The following is a 22,582-nucleotide window of genomic DNA, read 5'->3' as shown; positions in this document are numbered from 1 at the left end:
ATCAAGGAATACATTTTTTGTCATTTAGAGAAGCTGGATGTAATTAAAATCAGAAAAACAATTTTTTATGGAAGATACATCCTATTTGATAAGTTTGTTAGTGTTTTTTTGAAAACCTAACAAAGATAGATATTCATATTCTGTACAGATACAGATTTCTCTTCATCATAGTTTGTAGTTATATCAAACATAGTTGATAGAAATTTGTAGCTCTTGTGAATTTGATTTTCCACAAGGCATTTGATAAGGCTGGTGTACAAGATAGGATTTTTTGGTATTAAAGTGTGTTGGCATGGATTGAAGATATAAATTTGTCTTTTTCTTAGGCTATAAAGATGTAATTAGTGGAGTGCCCCAAGGACCAGTTGTTGGCCTTCATGATGTATGATTTAAATTAATAACCTGCAGGAGAGAGTAGAGTGTAAAGTACCAAGTTTGCCAATGATACAAAAGTAGGTGGAAGGACATGTTGCAATGAGGATATTTGGACCTTGCAGTAAGATATAGAAAAGTCGATTGAATGGTGGAAAACTTGGGACATGGAATGTAATGTGTGGAAGTGAGAAGTCATGGACACTTCCATAAGAGGAAACTAAACACAGACTAATATTTCAAATAGGAAAGAAGATTTCAAGTGAGCAAAGTGCAGAGGAACAGAGTGTTTATGCTTGAATCGCAAAAGGTTAGGAGGAGGTTACAGCAATTGGTCAGAAAAACAAAAGCATATTGAGTTTTATTACAAGATGATTAGCATTTAACATTAGGCAAGCATTGTTCCATGGATTCCCAGGAGACAGTAGATGCTGGAATCTACATCAAGCTGCTGGAGGAAGTATTGTTACAGTTGTTTAGTGTACTGGTAAGACCACACTGGTGCACTGTGCATAATTTTGGTTTCTTGATTAGAGAAATGATTTACTGACATTGGCAGCACATGGCTAATGTCTGGGATAACAGGTTGTCTTTTAAGGAGATAAAGAAATTAGATCCATATTTTTGTAAATTTAGAGGTACGAGAGCTTATTGAGAAATATAAAATCCTTATGAGACATGATATGGTAGATGTTGAAATGGTTTTATAAGTGGGCAAATCTTTATCAAGGGATTTAGTTAAGTATTTGTGGTAGTCATTTAAAATTGAGCTTATAGGAACTTCTTGCAGAAAGTGGTGAACCTGGAATCCACTACTTCGGTTGTGCAGGCTAGATCACAGATGGACTGAGTAGTTTATTCCTGTTCCTGTGATATAGTCATACAGCATAGGTACAGGCCATTTGGCTCACAATGTCTACTCAGTCTTTGGGCACCTAGCTATGCTCTTGTAAGGCACCCTGTTATTCTTGTAACCTGTAATATCATCTTCCTTCAGGTTTTCAGTGAATTTGCACCAACTGCATTAGCTATGAATTAATTTCAGAGTTCAGTAAACCCCTTGTGAATAGCAAAATCTGACATTTAGTTTTGCGTTTTTGTAACCATTGTCTTAATCATTTCCCATACCTTTTGTAACAATGTAGTTATGTTAGTGACATTGGGCACACCTAAGTACACCGCTTCGATAGGTGGGCTAAACCAGGTGAGGGTAGCCGGGAACTTCCAACCCCGGTGAGGTAGGGGTATGCCTACCCCAAGTGAAGCCATTTCCAGCGGACTTTGTGGGTGAGAACAACTAGAAGATTCAACGGCCAAGAGGGTAGTGCTGCGACACTTTGTGGAGAGTGAAAGGCATGACAAGGCACAGAAGGTGCCACAGCTATCCACTGCAGCCGAGGAAGTCTCCAGTCATGAGAATATTTTGGACCATTGGGCCAAGATTTTTGAGGCTGAGGGAGTGGAACTTCCCCAGTGCAATGTCTTTTTCACTATAAAGCTCCTCCCACACAGGTTTTTTTCTATGCAGCTGTTTACCCAATGATGAGCTGTGCAGGCTAACATCATCGTCAGAAACAACGGGCAACCAGATATACTAGTCACTTCACTTTAAATGTTTCAATAAAATATTTCGGCTTTTTAAAGAAATACCAACTCCTTGCTTTAATTGAGTGGCCAATTTTGTACCTTCCCACTGCAGCATGTGAATAGCTTTTGTGGAAGGAGATCATGACATAGTATGCTAGTTTTATAACCTAGGTCTTTATCTCCTAGAAGAGGGGTCGGCAACCTTTTTGCTTCTGTGGGCCGGATCGCGTATTAATAAGCAGACAGTGGGCCAGATAAATGCCATAAAAAACTTGAAATATGGGAATTATCCATTTAAATACATCTAGTTATGTTTTGCCTCAAATTAGTGAGTAACACATGCTAGAAAATCATTTGTGCTTAAGGTTACTTAACCCTGTTCTAGAAGCTATTTGGCCATTAAGCCTGCCCTGCCATTCATTGTAATCATGGCTGATCTGTTCCAGGCCTTACCTGCTGTGCCATTTTCCTGTAGTGCTCAGTTTCCTGATCTTTCAAAATTGATCCACTTATTCTTTCAAAATCAACAATGGTCGAGCCTCTGCACTTCTCTGGGTTTAGATAATTGGGTCTGATGATCCAGCATTAGTGCCACATCAGGTTTTTCAGACTCTTACATGTTATTTCCCAACATACTTGTAATACTCTAACACACTTGATTCACTTTATTTAAGTGTTAGAAAATTAGAATAATTTTTCCTGGAAGTATGAAAAATGGGGTCCTGGAGAGTCAGAAGGAAGCACAGCAAATGTCATTTGGCGAACCAGATGCTGAACCACTGGGATTCTTAAATAGAGAGCAGTTTACTGGACATAATAGATTGCCCTATAGGGTTGAACAAACAAACATGTATCAAAGGCAATTGAAAACATCAGTCTAATACTTTCTCTTAGCTGAATTAAATGGCATTCTGTTTCATCTCAAGTTCAGACACCAATACAGATGTTTGTGTTGCCTGTACGAATGTGGGAGAATCCGTTGCTCAGATTGGTGATGTGGGTAGAGAAGAGTACTGGTCCAAACATCAGTTAGGACCAAGTATTGTATATTTTGAGCTGATTGTTTAAATCAGGAAAATGTATCTAGTTCTGGATTCAACTCTGTACACTCAGAGCCCACAGAAACCTGTTTTTTAAAAAAAATTATTTAGAGATACGGCAAGGTAATAGGCCCTTCCAGCCCAGTGTCTGCGCTACCCAATGCACCCATGTGATCAATTAACCTACTAACCCAGGTGTCTTTGGAATATGGAAGGAAATCAGAGCACCCTGAGGAAATGTAGCTGTCACAAGGAGAATGTACAAGCTTCCAAGGTAGTGGCAGAATTAAACCCAGATCACTGGCACTGTAATAGCATTATACTAACCGCCACTTCTATTCTTGTAATCTAACTTGTTTAATAATTACTTATCTAAAGTGTTTTCAAAATAGGCGAGTAGAGTAGTTTCTATATATATATATAAATCTACGTAAATTAGATCTGTAAATTCTTTGTAATCTCTTTTACTTTTAATCTCCTAAATGGTGACATAAATTTCTAGCTAGGTGTAATAAAATGCATAATGAGGCATTTGTGATCTTGGCTGTACTACCTGAAATGAATCATCTTTGTGATTGATTAAGAACAAGGGGACTAAATAGCCAAATAATCAAATTTACAACTAAACATATTATTTGAATACTCAAGAAGCTTAGAGAAGTGTTTTTATTGTGAAGAGCACATTTTTTTTAAATTTGTGAAGGGGAACATTGAAGGGAGGAACAATAGATATTTCAGAAATTCTTTAAAAATGTCAAGGTGACTGTTTCTCAATAGTGAGTTTTAGGATACAAATAAAATATGAATTCTAAATGAAATGTGTTGAATTTAAGTTAGGAGAATTTCGAGTGGAAAATATTTTTGCCATTTACTTGTTACTTTGTCACTGATAATTTACTGATTGAAAGAATTTCCATCAAAATAAGGTTTGGGGGAGAAAACGAAAGATGAATTGAAAGTTGTTTGTATTATTATTTTTGAACTTATTACTTTTCAAAATTAATGCAGCTATTTCATTCACTATACAGGTTGAATAAGTCTGGCGAAAAGACATAACCTTGCCTGACTCTTCTCATGATATTCACATACTCACTCACTTCTCCTTCTATTCTGATGGATGCTGTCTGGTCCCAGTATAAGTTTCTTAAGCAACGTCTATCTTTCCCAACTATGTCAAGATCTTGAAGTATTTCCAGAAGATCTTGGTGTCTGACAGTGTCAAAAGCTTTTGTATAGTCGATGAGACATAGGCAGATGTCTTTTTGTACCTGGATGGCTTGTTCACAAATCTTCCGTAGCATGAAAATTGCATTTCTGGTTCCAGTATTTTCCACAAAGCCGCATTGTTCTTTACTGATTTCTGGTCTTACACAGCCTCTTGCTCTCATCATGATTACTCTGAGAATCTTTGCCACGTGGCTCATCAGGCTTACTGTACGATGTAACTCACATTCTGCTGCTCCCTCTTTCTTTGGAAGTGTGATGAACACTGATTTACTTAAATCATCAGGTATCTCCCCATGATCATAGATTTCATTTGCTATTTCTGTTATTTTCTCTGTTCCAAAATCTTCTAAGGCTAGTATCATATCAACAGCAATGTTGTCTGGACCAGTTGCTCTGTTTTGTTTTATTTATGGCTGCTCGAATTTCTGATTTTAGAATGCTAGGTCCTTCAAGATTCTTCTTTATGTTCGGTTTTTCTCGTCTTTGGTCTTCAAAAAGTTCTTTTATATATTCTGTCCATCTGTTTAGGATTTCCTCTTTGCTCATAATTAAGCTGCCGCCTTTTGCCTTGATGCATCCACTTGCTGAGCAAGGTAATTTCCCCGTTAGTTCTTTAATCTTACTGTGCATCAACTTTGTTCCAGGGTTATGGGTTTGTCGCATTTCTATCTCTGAGCATTTCTCATTTAGCCATCTGTCTTTAGCTTCTCTGCATTTTCTTTTTATTGTCTTATCAAGTTGTTTGTATTCTTCACTGTCTCTTGGTGTGATGGTCTGTTTTTGTTGCATCAATTATATTATATCTACAGTTATCCATTTCTTCTTACTTTTCCGGTCTTTTCATCGGATGGTTTCTTTTGCAGCTTCAACCATGGATTCCTTCAGTACGTCCCAGGAAGATTTGCCTCCTTCATCCTGCAGCAACTGAAAACAGTTTTTTCACCTTGATTGTGTATTCTGTTTTCAGATGAGGGTTGTTTTGTAGTTGTTGATAATCCAGTGGTTCTGATCTTTTTCGTTTCTTGAATTTTCTGATCTTTATTTTTGTTTTGCAAATGACTGGTATGTGCTCGCTTCCACAGTCTACTCCAGGGTAGCTTTTAGATTGAGTTGTCGAGTTTTTGAATCTGCTATTGATTGTTATGTGGTCGATAAGAAGACTACATGACAATCAATAACATCAGAATAGAAGGAGAAATGAGTGAGTATGTGAATATCATGAGAGGAGTCAGGCAAGGTTGTGTCTTTTCACCAGACTTATTCAACCTCTATAGTGAAAATATCTTGAGAAGTATCAAAGACATCAAAGGATTCACAATTGGAAGCCATAGTATAAATAACATCAGATATGCTGATGACATTGTACTAATAGCTGACTTAGAAACAAAACTTCAAGAACTACTCACTATAGAGGCAGCAGAAAGTAATCGCAGAGGCCTCTCAATCAACACCAAGAAGACAGAAAGCATGGTCATCTCCAGAAAGACAAACATCCCACAATGTGTAATCCAGATCAGAAATACAAACATCAAACAAGTCAACAAATTCAGATATCTTGGCAGCCTAATAACAAGTGAAGGCAGGTGCGACACAGATATCAAACAGAATAGCAATGGCGAAAGAAGTTTTCCAAAAAATGAAGACCGTACTAACAGACAGAAAGATGAGCATGTACACTGGAAACAGAATACTGCAGTGCTACATTTATTCTATCCTGACTTATGGAAGTGAATGCAGGACCATTTCCCCAGCAATGGAAAAGAGACTAGAAGCAGCTGAATTATGGTTCTATAGGAGAATGTTAAAAATATCATGGACCACACACACATTAAATGAAGAAGTTCTCAGAAGAGCCCAAGCAGTTCGATCACTCATACCAACAATAAGAGAAAGACAACTCAGATTCCTAGGACATATCATGCGGAAAGATGAACTAGAAGAACTCATACTCTGGAAAGATCCAGGGGAGCAAACCTGGAGGAAGACCTTGGCTCATCTACATGAAAAGCTTAGCCAGGTGGCTACGCATCTAGGAAATGGAAGTCATCCAAAGAACGAGGGATAGATCTATATGGAAAACTGTGGTCACCAACATTCGCATCGGATATGGTACCTAGACAGACAGACAGATTTCATTCATAAATTTTCAAAATCCATTACAATGCTTTTTGCATATTTCATGGGCTGACATGTCATGTGTCCTATAATACTCATTCTTGAGACGTGCACCTTGGTGTACTTGTGTTGACCTGCCATAAAAAAGTGTTTTTCAAAATTTAAGGTTAAGTTTACCATTGCCACCCATTCCCTCATTGAGACCAAAACTGTTCATTCCTCTATCATCAACTGAATCAGTGAACTATTTTAAAGTTTGTTAATTTGATCTCATCTTTCAACTTCATTTGAAATAGAGTCAGAGCGAAGTGTAGCACAGAAACAGATCCTTTGGCCCACCTAGTCCATGTCGAAAGCATTTAAGCTGCCGAATCCCATCGACCTGCACCGGGACCACAGCCTCCATACCCCTGCTATCCATGTACCTCTCCAGACTTCACTTAAATATTGAAATAGAGCTCGCATACACCACTTGTGCTGGCAGCTCATTCCATGCTCTCACAACCCTCTGAATGAAGAAGTTTCACCTCGTGTTTCCCTTAAGCTTTTCACCTTTCACCCTTAACCCATGACCTCTGGTTGTAGTCCCACCCAACCAGTGGAAAAAGCCCGCTTGCATTTATCCTATCTATACCCCTCATAATTTTGTATACCTCTATCAAATCTCCTCACAATCTTCTACGTTCTGAGGAATCAAGTCCTCACCTATTTAATCCTCCTTTATAACTCAGGTCTTCAGACTCGTGAATATCTTCGTAAATTTTCTCTGTACTCTTTCAATCTTATTTATTTCTTTCCTGTAGATAGGTGACCAAAACTGTACACAGTACCCCAAATTAGGTTTTACCAATGTCTTATACAACCTCAACATAGAATTTCATCTCCTGTACTCAATACATTAATTTATGAAAGGCCAATGTGCCAAAAGTTTTCTTTACAACTTTTCTATGTACCTGTGACACCATTTTCAATTAATTAAAGACCTGAATTCCTACTTCCCTTTGTTCTACCAGAATCCTCAGTGCCCTACCATTCACTGTGTAAGACCTACCCTGGTTGGCCCTACTGAAATGCAATACCTTGCACTTGTCTGCCTTAAATTTCTGCCATTTTTTTCAGCTCAGTTTCCCAGCTGATGCAGATCACTCTGCAAGCCATGATAGCCTTCCTTGCTGTCGACTACATCCCCAATCTTGGTGTCATCTACAAATAGTTTTGCAGATTTCAGTAGCTTTGTTGAGGTGATATATGTATGTCTTGTCTTTAAATGTTTTTGTATAAAACATAGTGAGGAAATGTGTTTGCTATAGCCTTTGAGACCTAAAACTGCAGCAACCAGAGGAGCTAAAATTTCTAAAATATTCCTGAAGCTATATGGAAGAACAGGACAAATCCCATGGTAATGCCTATTGATGTTTTTTTTCCCTCATTCTATTTTTTTTTAATTAAGCTGAAATACCGTAAAACAATATCCTGTAAAAGCAGACCTTGGATTTTGCTTTAAAGATTAATTTGTTACTTCTGCATGACTATTACAGTAATTACCCAAAGTTGCCTTTTCAATGCATTCAGTATTCTTCATTGAGGGAACTATCTTTTGTGGATTAACTTATCATGGAACCATCATTAATTGAATTTTTAAAGGCTATTGATTCCCCTTGCAAGAAAGAAAGCACCTAGTATAGAGTGAATTTCTTGAATGTGGAGTATTTCTCATGTTGCCATTCCTTAATGATCACTTCTTCATGAGGAGAGAGAACTCTATTCCACAGACTACAAGTGGGGTAGAGCTATCTCTAACAGAGGACATTGATCACAAGAAATGCATGTAATATCACGGTAGATTGCTCCTTATTGCTACTAGGATGACCATTGTCAGAGCAGTTTTGAAGCTCATGAGACAGTATGTACAGACACATAATAGGTTTGTAGAAAGACCTGTGGTAGATATGATCTCCTTGCATCAGCTCCATGTGGAACTACAGAAGTAGTAAATCTAACTCAACTGGTTTTTGGTCATTACCCAAGGTATTTGAAGCTGTGTGAAGAATTCAGCGCTACCACATATCTGAGAACTTTGGCTATCCACAATGCACCTCCTTGGCTTCATTTGTTTTTTTTTATGGCAGTAGGGATGTTGCTAAACAGTTTTATGACTTTGGTTTAGATGACTTAAAGATGAAGAATATGTATATTGATAACTACGCTGGCAAAATGTTTTCCTGTGGTTCTCACTTGCACTTTCTTAGCATACTTGTCTGATCTATATCTTTTTTTTAAAATTTTATTTTTATTTGGATAAGGAATTCACAAATATCATGTACTTTTTTCACACATATAACCTTTTCCATTTTTTTATATGTATAAAACTATAATTATTTATACATTTTTAAGTACACATTGAGATGATATAAAAGGAAATTAGAAAATTAGACACTTAAATAGATAATTATGTACTGTGGTAATCCTAATCTATTAGGCTAAGTAATGGTATTAGTTGTTAAGAAAAATGGTAATAATAGTTTCCATATAACTCTTCTGGACCATTTCCAAAATGTTATATATAAGCCTATGTAACAACCATTGTAGGTGTTTATATCCTAATTTGTTCATGCTTGCTCCTGCCCGCAGACATAATTATCCAATCCCTATGTACTTATTTACTTAATTTTTCCATTTTTTATCCCTTTCCCAAATCTTTCCCTTGTGTTAATTCTCTATTTTTCAAAAGAAAACAAAAAAAAAAGACATTTAGACTAGGGGTGCTTACGTTAGCAATATTACTGTGTTGATGAGAAGAGCAGTATAAATCATTAGGAGAGTCATCTAAAGTCTGCTCACATTGGGGTTATATATTCAATCCATTTATTCCAGATTTGATAAAATTTTTCTTTTTGAATTCTCAGGGAGTGTCAACTTTTCCATTTTAAATATTTCCAAGATAATTTCGTGCCAGTCTTCTAATGTAGGTGGTATTGGATTTAGCCACTTTCTAGTGATTGATTTCTTACTTGCCGCTAAGAGGGCCTGCAGCAACTTTATATCTTCCTTCTGTTCAAGAAACAATACATGCCCCAAATAGAGCGTCTCAAAGTTCAGAGGTATCTGGGACCTAAGTACCTTAACTAATGTTCTATGAATACCTTCCCAATATAGACTTAATTTAGGGCAATCCCAGAAAATATGAAAATGATTTGCCTCCTTGGAGCCGCACCTTCTCCAACACGTCACGTTTGTATCTTTATATTTTTCCTGATATGGGGTCTTGAAGTATCTTATGTTTTTCCAACAATGTTCTCTCCAAGTCAAAGAATTAGTCGAGGACCATTGAAAGCTGCAGATTTTTCCCCAAGCCTCCTCTGAAAGTACCAACCCCGCTTCTTTCTCCCACTTCTCTTCAATATACAGTGTATTTACATTTTTAGCATGGGAGAGTGCATTATATAATCGAGAAACTGATTTACTAGGTATTGAACTGCAAGCCGAATTCAGAATCTTGAAAAATTCTAGTTCTACTGTTGATAGGTCTGTATATCTACAACTCTGGTTAACATAGTTTCGTACTTGAAGGTACCTAAAAAAGTCATTATGTTCTAGGCCATGTTTGTCCTGCAGGATTTGGAAACTTTGTAATACTCTTTTATCTATAAATGAGAGGTAGGTTGTAAGACCTTTCTTTATCCATAGCTCAAATCTTTTATCTCCTCTGTTGGGAAGGAATTCGGTATCATATGCACACCATCTAAAGAGTTTTAACATGTTATTAATTCCACATGAATTAACCACCTTATGCCATACTTTTAATGTAAGATTTATCCAACTGTTTTTAAATTTTTCCAACTGGGCCATCAATCCTTTGTCAGCTATTGAGGCCTGTAGAGGAAAACTGTCAACTAATCCAAATTCTATTTCCTTCCATCTAGCCTTATATTCCCTATTACACCAATATAACAGAGGGGTTATCTGTGAGGCATAAAGATAATTTCTTAGGCAAGGAAGAACCATACCTCCTCCTTCCTTCCCTAACTGTAAGGTGTTATATCGAATTTTAGGTTTCTTTCCTTGCCAAATGAAGCGGGAAATCCATTTGTCCCATTCCCTGAATTGATTATCATCCACCTCCACCGGTAAAGTACGGAAAAGATACAATAACTGAGGAAGAATATTCATTTTTATAGTATTTGTCCTTGAATTTAAACTTAAAAAGGAGATAAGATTCCATCTATGCATATCTGCTTTTATCTCTGAGATTAATGGCCCATAATTTACCTGTGACAGTGTTGAAAGATCCTTCAGCAGGGTTATTCTATGTTAATGATTTAGCTTCCCACTTAAGATCGTATGTATCCTGCAATTTTTTGGATGGTGTATAATTTAGGGACATAACCTGCGTTTTCTTTACATTTATTTTATAACCTGATATTTTCCCAAAGTCATCCAACAGTGTAAACAATCCTATAAATGATTTTTCTGGTTCACTCAGGTAGACCAAAACATCATCTGCGAATAACGCCACTTTCTGTTCAATCCCTGCCACCTTGATACCTTTTACGATTTCGCTCTGTCTTATTAGTTGGGCAAGCGGTTCAATATATAGTGCAAAAAGGAGAGGAGAAATTGGGCATCCCTGTCTAGTGCCTCTCTCTAAGATGAAGGAGTCAGAGAGGTCCCCATTTATCTTAATTCGGGCTGTAGGGCTGTCATATAGAGTCTGAATTACTTTAATAAACTTTTCTTGAAAGCCGAATCTTCCTAACACTCTGTATAGGAATGCCCAACTAACCGAATCAAAAGCTTTCTCAGCGTCCAATCCTACTACCATTGTCTCTGTCTCGTTCTTATTAACCTGTTCTAATATGTGCAGAGTTCTCCTTATGTTGTCCTGTGTTTGTCTTTGTTGAATAAATCCAGTCTGGTCTAAGTGGATTAGGCCAGGTAAAAGCTTTTCCAATCTGCGCGCTAATATAGATGTAAATAGTTTGTAATCTAAATTAAGAACACTAATTGGCCGATAATTGCCACATTCTAGTTTATCTTTACCCTCTTTAGGAATAACTGAAATAATCGCTTCTCTCCAGGAAGGTGGAATTTCTCCTCTCTGCAAGATCCAATTAAAGGTGTTAAGTAGTAATGGGGCTAACTGTGTCTTCAGGGACTTGTACCACTCTGAGGTAAACCCATCAGAACCTGGGGACTTTCCAGCCTTTAACCTAGAGATGGCCACGTTCAGTTCTTTGACAGTTACTGGTTCTAATAAACTTCCATTTTGTAAATCTGTAAATTTGGGTAGATCTAAAAAATTCAATACACTGTCTATATAGGGCTCATTGGGGGCCCGGGGTTGGGAGTACAGCTCTCGATAATATGTTTCAAAACCCTCTTGAATTTTCCCTATTGTACTCTCCACAAGCTTTGTCTTTGGATTCTTTATTTTATGAATTGTATTGTCTGCTTGTTGTTTTCGTAATTTATATGCTAATAATCTAGCTGATTTACCTCCTACTTCATAATTCTTTTGTCTCAGGTAAAGAAAATTTCTTTGAGTTTCCAACGTATAAATATCGTCAATTTCACTCTGCAATTTCCTAATTTCCTGTTTTCGATTTGAATTACTTTTGTTGCTATCTACAACTTGAAGTTGTTTTAATTTTCCTTGAAGGTCTGCTAATTTTTGTGCATTGATTTTTTTCATGTGAGTGGTAATGGAAATAATTTTCCCTCTCAGTACAGCTTTCAATGTATCCCATAAGATCACTGGTGATGTTTCTCCCGTGTCATTAAGGTCTAGATATTCTTTGATTTCTCCCTGTAATCTCTCCATTACTTTCGGGTTATTGAGTATATGTGAGTTTAGCCTCCATAGTGTTTTCCTCATTTTCCTTTCCAGGATTAGAGACATAGAGACTGGGCTATGATCCGACAGATCAATTGTTGCAATATTACAGTTTTTTATCCTGAGTCTATCTGTATTAAAGATAAAGAAATAGTCTATCCTTGAATAGGCTGAATGAGGGGAAGAGTAATGTGTATAATCTTTACTGGTAGGGTGTAATTCCCTCCAGACATCTATAATTCCCAACTCCTCCATCAATGAATTCATTTTCCGAGTCAGAGGTTTATTCTGAGTAACTATTGTTGAGGAATCTAATACAGGATTTAATCTAATATTAAAATCCCCTCCACAAATTACTACCCCTTGAGAACTGACCATTAGGTCAAAAATGTGTCTATAAAATGACCATTCACAACCTGGAGGAGCATAAACATTCAGCAGTGTTATTTCTGTACCTTCTATTTTTCCTGTGATTTTTACAAACCGTCCTTCTTTGTCTTTAGTCTCTGAAATATGTTCATAATTAAGAGTACTTGATATTAAAGTAGCTACCCCTCTTTTGTGACTCAATTTATATGATGAATAAAATACATACTTAAAGCCCATTCTTTTTAATTTTCCATGTTCAGATTGGCTCATATGTGTTTCCTGGAGGAAAGCTATTTGTGCCCCCTCTTTTTTCAATTTAGACATAATCTTATTTCTTTTAATTGGATTCAAAACCCCATTTACATTATAGGAAATTATTTTTACCAATTAAGTTTGCATTTTTCTCTAGTAGAAAAAAAACTCTCCTTTTCTAACCAAACAGTAAGCAATCCCTTCTCAACAGTAAACCAAGACATATAACCACACCCTAGACATTTTTGAACGCGTAACATTTGAAAATTTTTCCCGACTTCCCACAGTGAGGCCTGAGCACCGACCCGCCTCAGTTCAGAGAGATAACCTCTATCTTCACCCTGTGTTAGAGGGCCCTCAGCAGTTTGAATAATCATAGAGAATTTTCTCCTATTTATGTCTTGACCAAATTGCTATCATTCAGGTTATTCCGCCTAGTTTATTTTCAGTTACCAGTTTTCATTTTACCTTTAAGTCCGATTTACTCTTTTCAGTCATTTCTCTTAATTAATCTGTATTCTCTGTACATTCGCGTCTGAATATTTGCAGCTTTTCCTTGTAGTTTGACACTCTGGTTCGAGTGGAGCATCCCTGCCCCACTAACTGCCACGACTTCTGCCGAATCCTCTCCAGTAGCGACTCCGGTTGGGTGATAACTTTAATAGGTAGTCCCCGGTCCGCCAGGTCCGACGTTGCCTCCTCCACCGTAGCGTAAGTTTTTGTCCCTTCGTTGTAAAAGACTCTCAGCCGAGCTGGATACAGGGTCTGGAATCTGATGTTGTTTTCCTTCAGGACTCTCCGTGTTTCCGTATATTCCTTCCGTCTGGCAAGAATCCCCGGTGCGTAGTCGTGGTCTAAACTGATTTTACAGTTGTTCCACATGAAACCTTTATTTTGCCATGCCCTTTTAAGTACCTCTTCCTTCGTTCTGTAACTGAGAACTCTGACCAGAATCGATCTGGGCTGGGCGCCTGCCGGGGGCTGTGGTGCCAACGCGCGGTGAGCACTTTCTATCTGTAGGTCTTTTGCGGCCGGTATATCAAGGTTCTCTCTAAGCAGCTTCTCTATGAAGGGAATCATCAATCCGGGTTACCCTCAGTTCCTTCGGGAACTCCGTAAATCCTCACATTTTCCCTTCTTGAGCGGCCTTCTTGATCTGTTAGTTTCCACTGGAGCTGGTCTTGCAGCTTCAGCATTTCTGCTATCACCTCCTCAGCGTTTGGTAGCTTCTCTTCAATTCCAACAATCCTCGCTTCGGCTTCATCTATCCGCGAGTTAGTTTTTACTATTTCTCCTTTAATATCTTCCAGCTGTTTGCTGTTATCTTGTCGGAACTCGCGAATCTCTCCGAGAATCAAAGACAGAGTCACTGATTCCCCCTCATTATCTCCGTTCTGGCTTGTCGTGGGGGAGCTAGGCCCGTCGCCTTGCTGCGTCTCTTTATGTTTATCAGCCTTCGGAGCAGACTTTTTAATCTTGTTCTTTGACATCATCCTTGCCCCTTTTATTAATATAGTTATGCAATATTAAGTATTTGTCTAAATTTGATTTTGGGGCAGTTTACCTTCTTTTTTGTCGAGAGATCGTTTCCTTACGTCGCCATTCCCTTGATGACCCGGAAGTCAGACCTGATCTATATCTTCATGTGGAAAACTTAGCAACCTATGTAGTTTGAAAGCTGAGATTGAAATTGACCAGTCCTGATCAAAGAACTCTCGTTTGCTGTAGTGGTTACTTAGGCAGAAGATGAACTTTAGTGACTGGATTCCTACACCATATTCTTCATCACAGTTGGTGTCAAGTTAACTATAGTTTTGGAATGAGTTGTACATTTGCCTATAATTCATTCTAACATCATTCCACTGGAAACAGTTAATATATTTTACTGTCTTTGGTCCATTATGATAGACAAAATTTTTAAGCATGCTGAGCATTTAAGATTCTGTGTTATAATACTTACTGAAATATTTGAATTGGAGAGACTGTATTATGCGGAACGTAGAATGTTACGTGCAGTGTAAAATAGTGAAATGTTTAATTCTCTTTGCACCTTTAGCAGGAGAAGCAGTCATTGCCTGCAAGTAGCAAGATCTGGGCAATGTTTTGGAATAGACTGTTAAGTGAAAAGTAATGTTTGCAGTGCAGCACACATCAAAGTTGCTGCGTTCACCAGCAACTTTAATGTGTGTTGCTTGAATTTCCAGCATCTGCAGAGTTCCTGTTGTTTGCAGTGCAGTGCAGTCAGGCAGTGGCCATCTTCAACAAAAGTCTAATCACCTTCCTTGACATTCAGTGGTATTAATGGTACAACAGATTTCACAAAATATTAGTGATTCTGATTCTGACTACCATTACTAAGTCTCCTACTATTAGCATCATGGATATCACTGTTCATTTGAAACTCCGTACATGTATGAGTAACCATACAAAATCCATGGCTACAAGAGCATGCCAGAGTTTGAAATAAGTGACACAATGTATCCAGTGTCCTTGAAGCATTAGCAACAGAGTGTATGAAGTATGCTCCACATGCTTAAGGAAGTGCAGCTCCAGTGATGATCTAACATTCATGCTATTCAGGACAAAGTAGGCTTATTGTCTGGAACCCCATGTCTAAGCATGTTTTCCCTTCATCAAAGGATGATGGCAATTGCAGTGTGTAACAGCTATAAATATGCTATACTGGCTTGGCTATATTGACAGCACCACTTCCATACAATTCGATGCAAGTTCCACACAAGTTGCACACATCACTTCAACTTGAAACTGGGTCTATTCTGCATCAATGGGTCTGGAGGAGTTTTTATTCTTAAGTGTAGATTTTCAATTTCACTACAGTATTTTTTAACACTGCTGAAGTGCTCTTTGAGCAATGCATTTGTTTTAATATTTTTATAGATAAATGTTGGTTAGGATCACAGGATCATATTTGAATATAATGAAGTCTGCTATTAACAATGGATGTTGTTTTTATAGTTTTAGAGCTAAACAATCATGGCAATTTCAATAATAGAAATTAGAACAAAATATAAAGGTAATTCCATTAAAATAAAGTTTACTTATTTGTTCTGCTTTTCATCTCTTATGCAACAGCAGATCCTCTGATTCACTCAGAGCAACTTTCTGGAACATATTTTAGGTGCATTGGAGTTCAGTGTAACACACCTTCAGTTTAAGTTTGTACAATGATCAGTGCTATGCTCTTAAAGGTTTTTATTGTCGTGGATAAGTATGTTTTGTTCTATAATACGCTCAATGATTTGCTCAGCTGTTTACTACAAAATATATAATTGTGATTAATTGAGCCATAGGTTAATCGGGGCAGCTGCTTATTTGGGACAACTCTTAAAGAACAAAACCTAATCAAGAAAATAGCCAGGGTTCCTTTAGTTCATTTGGGACACCATGCTGCTTTATTGTGATGGTAGCCTGTTGCCAAACAGTTTCTAGTTGGCTTCAGTGACAAGGACTTAATGAGACTATTAGACACTACACCATACTTAAGGTTTTTAAATAGCGTCAGTTGCGTGTTTCTCTGTTTAAAAAGCAGTGATAGGTGGCAAGAGGTAAACAGTAAGACAATTCAGAACTGTTTTACTCACTGCAGTTTCACTAAAAATAATTTGAAGGTAAGTCATCTTGAATGTAACAATGGAAATGAAACTTGGAGGGATAGCATCATCAAAAGCATTATATGAAGGCACTCCATTGTCTGCACTAGATGACTGGGCTGATTTTGTTCATTTACAGGCAATCAGCAGAACATGGTAGTGTACACTGGATGAATTCTTCCGTTGATAACTAATACAGTTTATGATACTGTAGTAGTATTGGTAGCGTTCTAATTTGTTCTGTATTTCAATTTGTTACGTATCCCGTAACAGGCTAAAGAACCAGCAGAAATGGAACACACCTGGAGTCTGGTTTTGCTGTTACCTAAAGCTATTTTATTAGTAACTACGCTATACAGTATATAAAACCAGATAAATCAAACAGGTTAGCAGTACTTAGGCATATACAGGTGTGTAAATATGGAACCTAAACTTCTTCAAACTTAGGTGGTAAGGGATACAGTCTTACGATAGTTCAGTTCAATGCTCAAGTTAATTAATGAGAGATATTTGTAATCCAAAAGGCGAATGTTGTGAGAATGCAATTACGTTGATATTCCACAGATTCCAGAACAGTAATACAAAATAACAATAGTAGTAGGTTTTCTCTCCGAAGTTGTTCCACTCCACACACGGAATATCACTGACAGTGATCTTCAACGAATATCCTTTCAACACAAGTGGTACCACACCTGAATTCAGCTATAGGACATCTCAAAGTGGTAGCCACAGGATACTCACAACGGAGTCCACGTATGGATTATCACCAACAGTAGCTTATCACAAAGGGGACCCTCTTCAAGGGAACCACCACCCAGGCAAGGGTCAACACACCGGTAAATTCCACAAGGTTACCCCAAACACACAACATGATAGCCACTTAACCAGTTCCATGACATACAAAATAACTCCAACAGTGATTTGCCACAGGGGTGCCTTTCTTCAGTGAACTACCACACCCAAACAAGGGTAACACACAGGTGGTATTCACAAAGGTACTCCCCTCACCAGAGAACCCACTCCTGTGGACTAACTACGTGACAGTCACACCTTTGTATTCGAATGAACTCAAACTCACCCTTACGGGCTACTTAGGAGAGCGTCCAAAGAGTGACCTCTTTGTCACTAGGTTTCTTCTGTTTCAAACCTTCCTCTCCCCTCTTATCTTCCTATAAAGTCACCAAATGTGACCACAAAAAGGAGACAGTCTTCTGTGGTAAAGTTATCAACACAGGCAAAGGTTGGACACACTGATAACTTCCCACCGGTCACACCTTTTCCACATTGCGAGAGCCACTGATTGTTCTCCCGATTGACCCTCCAAAACCTACCTTTCTGTGGGCGCACAAAGCTCATCCAATGTCCAAAACCATGACCTTGTACAAACATGCTGAATACCAGCTGTCTGTCAAATAATGCCGTCCTCAGTCACCATGACGACTCACGAGCTGCTCGTTGCTCTCTCTCTCTCTGAGAACTCACAAGCAGGCAAGCGTCCCTGTATAAGTGCAAACATGCTTTAGAGTTCGTATAAACACCATTTTAAGGCAGGCTTTGTTCTTCTCTCTCTCTGTAATAGCTCAAACAGTGTCCAAAAGTCAGTCTCATTTTCCCAGTGTTTTAAAGTGAGAGTTCACAGAAAATATGAACCCTAGGGGTACATAACAAATTAAATACATAAGTTATAACTCAGTTAAATGGTGGTTTGTCTTTTTTATGCCTCTTTAACTACTTCCTTGAAACTGGCTAATTGTGGCAACCACCTAATTGGGCCAAAATGCACTGGTCCCAATTAACACACACACACACACACACACACACACACACACACACACACACACACACACACACACACACACACACACACACACACACACACACACACACACACACACACACACACACACACACACACACACACACACACACACACACACACACACACACACACACACACACGTATACTTTAGTCTTTATTAATATTGCGTCCACACAGAATATTTCGTTTTTGAGTCAAGATTTGAGGAAGTATTTTTTCAATCTTAAAAGGGTGTGATCTCATTAATTCATCCTGCAGTAATATTTTTTTACTTTCAGGATGAAGTCTTTTTAAAGTATATGTAATGATGATTTTGCCTGTAATTTTTCTACATATTAAAGTCAATGGGATTTATGTCAAGAGTTATGGCACAAAAACTATATTCTTCTCAATTTGGTGTTCACAAAAAGTATTTTCTTAAGGTGAAGTTTTCTTATCCCTTTTGGCAGGTTGCTATGGTGTTGATGGAGAAAGTGACTCCATAATGAGTTCTGCCTCTGAAAACTCGACTGAACCTTGGTTTTGTGATGCTTGCAAATGTGGTGCGACACCCAGTTGTGAATTATGCCCGAACTTAGACGGAATTTTTAAAGAGACAGATGCTGGAAGGTTTGTTTCGCTTGGTCGAAAAATATCTTCATACTCCTTGGGAAATGGTAATATGTATAGACTATGAGGTGATTGAATATTTCAAGTCAACTTAGCCAAATTTACAATTTGTAATACTCAGGGTTGGAAGTTTATTTCATCAGTCATCATTTACATTTTAGTTGACAACTCAGGACTTGCTCATGAATTCTGAAAACATTGGATGGAAAGTTCTTGTCATCCTTGTCCCTTTTCCTATATGCATCTGTATGGCTGGCTGTTTGCAGGGTTCACCTCCCATTGTCAAATTCAAAGGATATGAACTTCTTGAAGATTGGTAGTATGATGGTAGCAGATATGCTTGCAGTGGTTTAGTGCTACTGATTGAAGACAGGTTTGTACTCCAACACATTTAAATTGGGTATCATTAAGGTAGAGAGCAGTCCTATCAACATAATACCAAAACCCATGGCTATAAGAAACGGAGAGGTGAAGTTAAGAAATGTTTCCAACTCATTTCTTCCTTCCCCTTGTCTCCATGCTGATGAAACCACCTTTGTAATATTGTATTCAGTTTTGGTCACCCTACTATAGGAAATATGTTATTAAACTGGAAAGAGTACAGAAAAGATTTAGAAGAATGTTGGCAGTACTTGAGGGACCGGGTTAGACAGGCTTGGACTTTATTCCTTAGAGTGTAGCAAACTGAGGTGTGATATTATGTGGTGTATAAAACCATGAGAGCACTCAATCTTTTTCTCTGGGTTGAGGAATCATGAACTAGAGGCCATAGGCTTAAGGTGAATGGAGAAAAAAATAGTGGGAATGTGAGGCGAACACTTTTTTACAGAATGTTATGGTATGTGTGTGTAATGAGCTGCCAGAAGAATTGGTTGAGTAAGGTAAAATAATAACTTTTAAAAGGCATTTGGACAAGTGCATAGATAGGACAGGTTTCGAATGTTAGGAGCCAATCACTGGAAAATGGAATGCTTTATTACCATGGACAAACATATGTTTCCATGCTGTAATGATGATGTTTTTTTTTGAGATTCTTTATATTGACTTGTTCATTTAAACTTATTAGCAAAGGATCTTTATGATGGGAAACCTTTTCATTCTCAGTAGTTTGATACAGATCATTGTATCCAAAAAGGTGGTGCAAGCCAAACACAGCGGTTGGAGTATTTAAAATATAATCTTTATGGACAAAAAACAAAGACAACAGCCTGAGTTAGAATAAAGTAAGTAATTCCTATGTTGATTTCTTTTTTCAAGTAATTTCAATAAAAGCTCCATATGTGCTGCTTTCCCTTTAGGTGGGTTCACGTAGTTTGTGCTCTTTATGTTCCTGGTGTGGCATTTGGAGATATAGATAAACTTCGCCCTGTTACTCTTACAGAAATGAACTATTCAAAGTATGGTGCTAAGGTAAGATTCCATCTTCTGTGTGCAAGTACTGATTTTATATTTTTCAGCTCTAATGGTCTAGTAGGAGGATTTATGGCAAATAAGGGAGTTGAAATAGAAAAATTATCAAAGTGAACTTTCTGTCTAGGGTCTTGGACATCATCTGGAAATTTCCTTAAAATTTTAGTTATTCAATGTTAAAATGGATAAGGATTTTAAATAAAGTATTTACTATATAACTAGCACAAGCATATCATATTGGAAAATGGCAATTCAGTAACATTGCACAGTAATTGCTCGGGGTGAAGATCAATTTATTTTTGTTGAATGTTGATAATTTGCATGTGCTATGCTTGTTTCTGTGTCTTGTCTTGCTAAAACCTCACTTCAGCATTGTTTGAAATATCAAAGTTGAAAGAATAATCATGATAAGGTATACTATTTAGAAGTTAAGGCTCTATGAAATATCTGGAGTCTTGGTTGCTGCAGCCTGATCTGTGACATTTCTGCTTTGCTGTCGTTACCAAAAGTAAACAACTCAGCCTTAACTGCATATTCCAATATTAAATGTCGCCAATGAATCTGTTTCCATTGACCATGCAGTACAGATGGTCAAGTTAGTATTAAATGAATAGTTTCATTTTAGCTTTCTATGTGGAATAATGTTTCACATCCTGAAGCCTTAAAGCTGTTCTAAGTTTGTGTTTTCGTATCCATGTTTGGTGTATAATTTCTGCTGAAACTTTCAAGTTAGGCTATATATTACATTGTTTGCAGGATTCCTTACTGATGTTCTTCTCTAATTTATTCAGGAATGTAGCTTATGTGAAGATATACGATTTGCTCGAACTGGAGTTTGCATAAGTTGTGATGCTGGTATGTGTAGAGCGTATTTCCATGTCACCTGTGCTCAGAGAGAAGGACTGCTTTCTGAAGCAGCTGCTGAAGAGGTGAAGCCACATTTGAACTTCTTCCTTTCTTCTTTCTTTGTATAGTTGTGAATAAAAACCCGTATGATAAGATTTTTATGATGGGCTTTTCTATGTTAACTGTATCAAAATATATTTTAAGAAAACTTGGAAAGTAGTTGAATATTTCATCAGTCTACTTCTTGGAGATTTTCAGATTGAAATAGCTTATTGTCTAAATAAAGAAATGAAGGATTGAGGACATTATCTGTTCCTGGTACTTTACCAACTTTAAGTGCAGCTTCTCTCCTCCTTTATTACTATGAAGCACTCTCTTTACTTAGTACCTTATTAGTAATCTCAACATCCATGTGCAAGTTATTACTTTGTCCACAATGGATTGTACTATATACTTTGCAGTTTTAAGATTTATGTCTAGAGCACTTCTGGATTCTATTTGGCAACCAATATTTTCTCATATGCTCTTGTTGCCTCCTTTATTTTAATTTTCACTTGCTCTCTGATTCCTTTCTGAGTCTGTTTCAGCTAGTTTCTGATAAACTGATGCTTACTATATGCAACTTCTTGTTTGCTTGATCATTCTCTATCTCTTGTTATCGAGGGATTTCTCATTTTTTTAATTCTTTCTTTGCCTGTGGAAATGTGCTTCATCCTTACCTGAAATGTCTGTTCTTTAAGGACAACCTATTGTTCTGTTACAGTTTAGCCTGTCAACCTTTCGTTCCACTTTATCTGGGCTAGGTCCATCTTCATCCCAAGAAATTGGACTGTATCTAATGAATTAATTTTATTTTCTTGGACTGCTTCAATTTTTCTCAAGCTAACCTAACTCTTGTGTTTTATAATCATTAACTCTTAAATATTCCCCTGCTAATGCTTCATGTGTTTGACTCATCTCAATTGCCAGAGCCAGACTGATCAATACTTTCTCCTTCATTGGATCAGAAACATGTTGAATCATAAAATCATAGAAATACACAACACTGAGATGGGCTTTACTTTATCCGTGCAGACTGTGTTGCCCATCTGTGCTAATCTCATTTGCCTCCTTTAGGCTAATAACTTTCTACTATCCAAGTACCTGTCCAAATACCTATTAAATATTGTAATTGAACCTTTCTCCACCGTCCCATCAACTTTTGTAGAAGGCATTACCCCAGAGGTCCACATACTTTTTTGAATCGAGACTGTGATTATTTAAATAGTGTACTCAGTACTGATGAGAAGTACAGTTGTTTGTTATTAGTTTAGACAGACTTTGTTTATTTATTTAAAAACGCAAACACGAGGAATTCTGCAGATGCTGGAAATTCAAGCAACACACATCAAAGTTGCTGGTGAACGCAGCAGGTCAGGCAGCATCTCTAGGAAGAGGTACAGTCGACGTTTCAGGCCGGGACCCTTCATCAGGATGGGTCCCGGCCTGAAAC

At 37.6% G+C, this 22,582-nt stretch overlaps 1 protein-coding gene across 6 annotated transcripts in view; it reads left to right on the top strand.

Annotated features, from left to right (window-relative positions):
- The window catches only part of phf14 (PHD finger protein 14), a 268,298-nt gene that overhangs the window by 64,601 nt on the left and 181,115 nt on the right, over positions 1-22,582 (top strand). For all 6 annotated transcript variants that reach the window (XR_011885414.1, XR_011885415.1, XM_072253393.1 and 3 more), the window contains exons 5-7: positions 18,675-18,834; positions 20,133-20,244; positions 21,036-21,173. Coding sequence is in view for 4 of the 6 variants with exons in the window: in XM_072253393.1 (XP_072109494.1) it covers positions 18,675-18,834; positions 20,133-20,244; positions 21,036-21,173 (410 nt within the window). In the remaining 2 variants the exon portion in view is untranslated. The remainder of the gene's footprint in view (positions 1-18,674; positions 18,835-20,132; positions 20,245-21,035; positions 21,174-22,582) is intronic.

The sequence above is a fragment of the Mobula birostris genome, chromosome 3 (genome assembly GCF_030028105.1).
Source record: "Mobula birostris isolate sMobBir1 chromosome 3, sMobBir1.hap1, whole genome shotgun sequence".
Lineage (NCBI taxonomy): Eukaryota > Metazoa > Chordata > Chondrichthyes > Myliobatiformes > Myliobatidae > Mobula > Mobula birostris.
The sequence above is the reverse complement of the archived record's forward strand: the minus strand, read 5'-3'. Positions and strand labels throughout refer to the sequence as shown.